The 8115-nt window shown below is 44.3% G+C and overlaps 1 protein-coding gene across 3 annotated transcripts in view; it reads right to left on the bottom strand.

Annotated features, from left to right (window-relative positions):
• AGO3 (argonaute RISC catalytic component 3) overlaps window positions 1–8115 on the bottom strand; it is a 129996-nt gene that overhangs the window by 6139 nt on the left and 115742 nt on the right. For all 3 annotated transcript variants that reach the window (XM_017884480.1, XM_017884481.1, XM_017884483.1), the window contains one exon: window positions 6814–6915. In XM_017884480.1, the coding sequence (XP_017739969.1) occupies window positions 6814–6915 (102 nt within the window). The remainder of the gene's footprint in view (window positions 1–6813; window positions 6916–8115) is intronic.

The raw sequence follows: 8115 nt of genomic DNA, 5'->3' as shown, positions 1-8115 counted from the left end.
GGGGGAGTAGAGCAGAGGATAGATGATTGGTTTATTTTGAAGGTAGAAAGTGATAGATTTTTTTTCTGAGTCCATTTAGGATTCTGTAACAAAATACCTTAGACTAAGTAATTTATAAGCAGCAGGAATTTATCGTTCACAACTCTGGAGGCTGGAAAGTCCAATATCAAGGCACCAGCTGATTTGATGTCTAGTGAGGGCTCACTGTCTGCTTCAAAGATAGTGTCTTCTTGCTGGCACCTCATATGGTGGAAAGGGGAAGGTAGCTCAATCAAGTATCTTTTTTTTTTCTTTTTGAGACAGAGTCTCAGTCAACCAGGCTGGAGTGTGCAAGGGTGTGATCTTGGCTCTGTAACCTCTACCTCCTGGGTTCAAGCAATTCTCCTGCCGCAGCCTCCTGAGTAGCTGGGATTACAGGCGCCCACTACCACACCCGGCTAATTTTTGTATTTTTAGTAGAGACAGGGTTTTGCCATGTTGGCCAGCTGGTCACGAACTCAACTGATCCACCCACTTCAGCCTCCCAAAGTGCTGGGATTACAGGCTTGAGCCACCGCTCCCGGCCTTTTTTTTTTTTTTTTTTCAGATGGAGTCTTGCTTTGTCCCCAGGCTGGAGTGCAGTGACTCAATCTTGGCTCACTACAACCTCTGCCTCCTGGGTTAAAGTGATTCTCCTGCCTCAGCCTTCCGAGTAGCTGGGACTACAGGCGTGCGCCACCATGCCTGGCTAATTTTGTATTTTAGTAGAGATGGGGTTTCACCATGTTGGCCAGGAAGGTCTTGATCTCTTGACCTCGTGATCTGCCCGCCTTGGCCTCCCAAAGTGCTGGAATTACAGGTGTGAGCCACCGTGCCCAGCCCCCAATAGACAGTTTTTCAACCCACCCCCCACCGCCCTCCTCTCTAGTAGTCCAGAGTGTTTATTATTCCCATGTTATGTCCATGTGTGTTCAATGTTTAGGTCCCACTTTTAAGTGAGAGTATGCAGTATTTGGTTTTCTCTTCCTGTGTTAGTTTGCTTAGGATTATGACCTTCAGCTCCATCTATGTTGCTGTAAAGGATATGATTTCATTCTTTTAAAAAATTCATTCAGTGGCTGGGCATGGCGGCTCACGCCTGTAATCCCAGCACTTTGGAAGGATGAGGCAGGGGGATTGCTTGAGCTCTGGATTCAAGACCAGTCTGGGCAACACAGTAATATCCCATCTCTACAAAAATACAAAAATAAGCCAGGTGTGGTGATACATGCCTTGTGCAGTGATGAATGCCTGTAGTGCCAGCCATTCAGGAGGCTGGGGCAAGAGGATCGCCTGAGCCCAGGAGGCAGAGGTTGCAGTGAGTTGAGATTGCACCACTGTACTCCAGCCTGGGCACCAGAGTGAGAAAAAAATTCATTTAGCCAGTTTACATCTTTTCAGTGGACAATTTAATTTGTTTACATTCATGGTTACTACTGATAGGTGAAGGCCTACTCCTGTCATTTTGTTAATTGTTTTCTGCTTGTTTTCTATATCCTTTCTTCCTTTCATCTTCTTATCATTGTGGGTTGGTGGTTTTCTATAGAGCAACAAGGTTTGAATCTTTTCTCTTTCTTTCTTGTGTATCTGTTCTACCAGTGAGTTTTATACTGTTGTTTCCATAATAATGATTATTGACTTTTTGCCTCCAGATGTAGGACTCCCTCGAACATTTCCTATAGGTCGAATCTAGTGGGGATAAATTTCCTCAGTTTTTGCATGTCTAGGAAATACTATTTCTCCCTCATTTCCAAAAGTTAGCTTTGCTGGATATAGGATTCTTATTGATTGACTGATTGATTGATTGAGACAGGGTCTCACTCCATTGCCCAGGCTGGAGTACAGTGGTGCAATCAGAGCTCACTGCAACCTCCGCCTCCTGAGCTCAAATAATCCTCAACTGGGTACAGCATTCTTGGCTGACAATTGTTTTCTTTCAGTCCTTTGACTATATCATCTCAATCTCTCCAGGCCTATGAGGTTTCTGTGGCGAAATCTGCTGTTCGTTTAATGAGGATTCTAAGTGACTTGATGATTTTCTGTTGTTTTTAGAATTCTGTCTGTCTTTGACTTGACAATTTGACTACAATGTGCCTTGGGAAGAACCTTTTAGGGATTGTTCTGTTCGGAGACTTTTGAGTCTCCTAGATCTAGATGTCCATATTTCTCCCCATATTTGGGAAGTTTTCAGCTATTATTTCTTTTTTTTTGAGACAGGGTCTTACTCTGTCATCCCAGGCTAGAGTGTAGTGGTGTGATCTCAGCTTGTCACAGCCTCAACCTCCCAGGTTCAAGTGATCCTCCTGCCTCAGCCCCCTGAGTAGGTGGGACTACAGGTACATGCCACCATGCCTGGCTAATTTTTGTATTTTTTGTAGAGATGGAGTATCACCATGTTGCCCAGGCTGGACTCAAACTTCTGAGCTAAAGCGATCTGCCCACCTTGGCCTCCCAAAGTGCTGGGATTACAGGTGTAAGCCACCATGCCCAACCTATTATTTCACTAAGTAGATTTTCTACACCTTTCCCTTTCTCTTCTCCTTCTGGAACTCCCATAATACAAATATTTATTTGCTTACTGGTGTTCCATAAGTCTCAGAGGCGCTCTTCACTCTTTTTCATTCTTTCTTCTTTTTCTGACTCTGATTTTTTTTTTTCAAATGACCTATCTTCAAGTTCAGATATTCTTCTGCATGATCAAATTGGCTGTTGAAGCTCTCTATTGTATTTTGTATTTTTCATTGAATTCTTCAGCTGTAGATTTCTGTTTGGTTCTTTTTAAATTTCTATCTTTTCGCTGAATTTCTTGTTCATATTACGAACTGCTTTCCCAATTTTTTTTTTTTTTTAGGCAGAGTTTTGCTCTTGTTGCCTAGGCTAGAGTGCAATGGCGCAATCTCGGCTCACCGCAACCTCCGTCTCCCAGGTTCAAACGATTCTCCTGCCTCAGCCTCCCGAGTAGCTGGGATTATAGGCATGCACACCACGCCTGGCTAATTTTGTATTTTTAATAGAGACAGAGTTTCTCCATGTTGGTCAGGCTGCTCTCGAACTCCCGACCTCAGGTATTCTGCCTGCCTCAGCCTCTCAAAGTAATGAGATCACAGGCGTGAGCCACTGCGGCCGGCCTGCTTTCCCAATTTTGTTGAGTTGTCTATTGGCATTTTCTTGTATCTCAATATATTTGGGCTATCCCAATATCTATGGGATACAGAGCTGCTCAGCTCTTCCAGGGTACCAATTCCCCAGGGCCAGTTCAGCTCAGGCATAGGGCTATGCCTGTTCTGGGTGGCCCACACATGGTCTTCCTGATATGCAGGGCACTGCTTCAGCTTAGGTACTGGCGTGTGTGACTGCTCTGGATGACTAAGACACTGCTTCCTGAGACACAACATAACTTCAATTTAGGAACTGGAGAGGTATGACTTCTTTTTTTTTTTTTAATAGAGATGGAGTCTCACTCTGTTGCCCAGGTTGGAGTAGCTGGGACTACAGGTGCACGCCATGACGTCCGACTAATTTTTTTTTGTATTTTTAGTAGAGACGGGGTTCCACCATGTTGGCCAGGCTGTTCTCAAACTCCTGACCTCAGGTGATATGCCTGCCTTGGCCTCCCAAAGTGCTAGGATTACAGGTGTGAGCCACCGCGCCTGGCCGAGGTATGACCTCTTTAAGTGGCCAAGGCACAAGGTGTAACAGGTGCTTGCAGCTCGACAGGGCTGTCAGGCCACTGGGCTGGGGTAATTTGGTGATAGCGTAGCCTTAACGATAAAGAGGAGTCATGGCTACTTGGCCCTGGAGCAAGACATATTCCGGCTATAGTTCCACTGCTCCACTGCCAAGATGGAGTAGTGCAGTGGCTGCTTGGATCACAGTGCGTGGAGCACAGTATCAGCTCCTTCTCTCGGGTGGGGGGTGGGTACACCTAAGTGGACTCCAGGCAGCTCCCCCAGATGGGCTTAGTGCCTAAGAACAGTGCTGGGGACCCCGGTATAGGTGTCCAAGGTGTTGATGGGGATTGCTGGGATCCTCTTGCTTATCCGTTCACTATAGGGGTGCAGTTCCTGCTGGTTCCCAGACGATCCTGATTTGGAGATGGAGTAGTAGAGGCTCAGTGTTTCTTTCTGTTCTCTGTGTGGTCATCCCGAGTTTCTGTGCACACCAGGGTTTCTATTACTCCTCGGATGCACTCCAGGGCTCTCCCTCAGTTATTTTCATTAAAATAGAGTTGTTTGGCCTGGTGCAGTGGTTAATGCCTGTAATCCCAGTACTTTGGGAGGTTGAGGCGAGTGGATCACGTGAGGTCAGGAGTTCGAGACCAGCCTGGCCAATGTGGTGAAACGTCATCTTTACTAAAAATACAAACATTAACCAGACGTGGTGGCAGGAGCCTATAATTCCAGCTACTCTGGAGGCTGAGGCAGAAGAATTGCTTGAACCTGGGAGGTGGAGATTGCAGTGAGCTGAGATCATGCCATTACACTCTAGCCTGGGCGACAAAAGCAAGACTCCATCTCAAAAAAAAAAAAAAAAAAAAAAAAAAAAGGCCGGATATGGTGGCTCATGCCTGTAATCCCAGCACTTTGGTAGGCCAAGGTGGGTGAATTACCTGAGGTCAGGAGTTTGAGACCAGCCTGACCATCATGGTGAAACCCTGTCTCTACTAAAAATGCAAAAATTAGCTGGGCATGGTGGTGGGTGCCTGTAATCCCCGCTACTTGGGAGGCTGAGGCAGGAGAATTGCCTGAACCTGGGAGACGGAGGTTGCTGCAGTGAACCGAGATCACACTACTGCACTCCAGCCTGAGTGACAGAGCGAGACTCCGTTAAAAAAAAAATGTAGTTGTTTATCTGTTTTTCTGGCTTTCTTTGTGAGGGTAGCAAGCACTAGGGGCTTCTAGTCAGCCATCTTGCTGACATCACTTCCTCTGGCCCTCCCATTAACTACCAATCCTGAAAATGTACAACATTAATTGTAAAGAGGAGCTGATATAAGAACATGGATAAATGAGTGGGACAATAATTTAAAGCCACGAATCTGAAACAGGTTGGTATATGTGGGATATATAAAGCTGTAAGATACAGAGCTGCATAGTAAGACATCTTGAAATTCCTATCTTAATCAATGGCAAGTAACCTAAAATAGTTTTGGGTTATAGACTCTCAGACATCCCGGGAATGTCAGTTTACTTTTTGTTGTTGGAAAGTTTGAGATGCGCTGATTTAAAGCTTATGTTCTACCAAGTAAAGCTAACACATTAATGAAATGGTTTTCTGGAAAGAATAAGAAAAACTTTTAAAATTATTTAACTGAAACTTAAGGCGAGGCACAGTGGCTCAAGCCTGTAATCCCTGCACTTTGGGAGGCCAAGGTGGGCAGATTACTTGAGGTCAGAAGTTTGAGACCAGCCTGGCTAACATGTTGAAACCCTGTCTCTATTAGAAAAAATCAAAATAAAACAAAAATTACTTGGTGTGGTGGCACCCAGTAATCCCAGTCTGTAATCCCAGCTACTAGGGAGGCTGAGGCATGAGAGTCACTTGAACCCAGGAGGCGGAGGTTGCAGTGAGCTGAGATCATGCCACTGTACTCCAGCCTAGGCAACAGAGGAAGACTCTGTCTCAAAAAAAAAAAAAAAGTAAAGCTGTAATTGTACAATTAAATTCTTATTTTATTTTTTGAGACAAGGTCTGGCTCTGTCACCTAGCCTGGAGTGCAGTGGCACGATTTTGGCTCACAGCAACCTCCCTCTGCCTGGCTCAAGTGATCCTCCCACCACAGCCTCCTGAGTAGCTGAGACTACAGGCACATGCTACCATGTCTGGCTAATTTTTCTATTTTTTGTAGAGATGGGGTTTCTCTATGTTGCCCAGGCTGGTCTCAAACTCCTAAACTCAAGCATCTGCCCATCTCAGCCTCCCAAAGTGTGGGAATTGTAGGTGTGAGCCACCATGCCCAGCCCAATTACACTCTTTCACATGCTTAATACCTACTAGTACATGTCAAAGTTTTCTTTTTTTTTTTTTTTTGAGACGGAGTCTGGCTCTGCTGCCCAGGCTGGAGTGCTGTGGCCGGATCTCAGCTCACTGCAAGCTCCGCCTCCCGGGTTCACGCCATTCTCCTGCCTCAGCCTCCCAAGTAGCTGGGACTACAGGCGACGCCACCTCGCCCGGCTAATTTTTTGTATTTTTTAGTAGAGACGGGGTTTCACCGTGTTAGCCAGGATGGTCTCAATCTCCTGACCTCGTGATCCGCCCGTCTCGGCCTCCCAAAGTGCTGGGATTACAGGCTTGAGCCACCGCGCCCGGCCCATGTCAAAGTTTTCTATAAAATGTTATCATTAGCTGAGTGTGGAGGCCTATTGTCCCAACTACTTGGGAGGCTGAGGTGGGAGGACTGTTTGAGCCCAAGAGTTCTAGTCTAGCCTGAGCAAAATAGTACTTTCTCTCCTTTCTTTCTCTCTCTCTCTTTTTTTTTTAAAAGACGCATATGCTAAAGGAACAATCAGGTACTTTCACTTTTTTTTAACATTTTAGGTAAATTAAGGGCCTGTTTCAGGAAGATTCATTCTATTAAACTACTTATATTCTGATATTTTCATAAAAATAAGTTCCTAAGTCCCTTTCAAGGTAAGGAAAGGGAAGACATTTGTTTACTGAAAGTTTCATCTAATTTCATGTGGAAACAATTTGGAATGCAATGAGTATTTCTTTATCCTTTTTCTGAGATTTAAAAAATACATGTAAGAATGACAGTTCTTGAATTAAAATATTTTACCCAAAGTGTAGGCTTACCTGTATTCCAGCATGGCTACAGAGGTAAAAATCAAACTCATATGGGTGTGTAATGTCTGTATCAACTGTTGTTCCAGCTGGGATATTGCCACTTCTTCCAACCTAGATTTGTTTGGTTAAAGTTTAAACAAACAAGAAAAAGGTAAAAATGTATCTGAAAGCACTTTTAAAATGTATGAATACATAGGCTGATCCTACATTTCACTACTTTCACCTTGAAATATGACTTAAGCAGTCATTCGGAGCAGACTTTACGCAGGTCCTAGTTCCTATTCTTAAATGTTGCTGAAAGTGAGCGCTGGTACACAACAAGGCCTAATAATAGTCTCTACTACTGCTTAGCTGATAGTTGACCCCACTATGGGTGGAAGACACTAAAAAAAATTTTTTTAAAAATTAACTTAAAGTGCTCTAGTTTGTGGTACCTGTGCATAGTAGGCATTCTTGAACATGTGATTTATGAAGATCAGCATTTACCTTGGAGAAAACTAGATGTTTAGAGAGACAGAATGCTGACAGCATCAACAACAGTCACACCATTTGTTAACCATTTATGGGTCAGGCACTTTAAACACATTATTTCTAAATCCTGATAACAATCCTGCAAGTTAGGGATTATTTCCATTTGTTTAGGGAAATAAAGGCTCAGGAATACAAAATAATTTGCTCAATAGCACACAATAAAGGGCAGAACTGGGATTCAAACAATGAAATAATTGCAAAGGCCTTATTCCTTTTATTCCATACTATCAGTTTCAACATCTTGTAAGAGAACAGACACCATGATTTTCTCTGAGTGGATATAATATAACTGAAATGACTCAAAATTCTGATGATGTAAGCTTATAAAACACTTAAAAATGTTTATTTATTTATTTATTTATTTTTGAGACATAGTCTCGCTCTGTCACCCAGGCTGGAGTGCAGTGGCCGGATCTCAGCTCTGCCCGCCACCTCGCCCGGCTACTTTTTGTATTTTTTAGTAGAGATGGGGTTTCACCGTGTTCGCCAGGATGGTCTCGATCTCCTGACCTCGTGATCCGCCCGTCTCGGCCTCCCAAAGTGCTGGGATTACAGGCTTGAGCCACCGCGCCCGGCCTAAAAATGTTTATTATACCCACCTCCACCGCCTTATCCCAAAACACTGAAAATCATTAACTGTAACTCTAGGTTTACAAGGCTAGCAAATCAGAAACTATTTTACTGGCCGGGCGCGGTGGCTCAAGCCTGTAATCCCAGTACCTTGGGAGGCCGAGACGGGCGGATCACGAGGTCAGGAGATCGAGACCATCCTGGCTAACA

Source organism: Rhinopithecus bieti, unplaced genomic scaffold (assembly GCF_001698545.2).
Source record: "Rhinopithecus bieti isolate Rb0 unplaced genomic scaffold, ASM169854v2 scaffold_13029, whole genome shotgun sequence".
NCBI classification, from domain to species: domain Eukaryota; kingdom Metazoa; phylum Chordata; class Mammalia; order Primates; family Cercopithecidae; genus Rhinopithecus; species Rhinopithecus bieti.
This window is presented reverse-complemented; position numbering and strand designations above follow the sequence as displayed.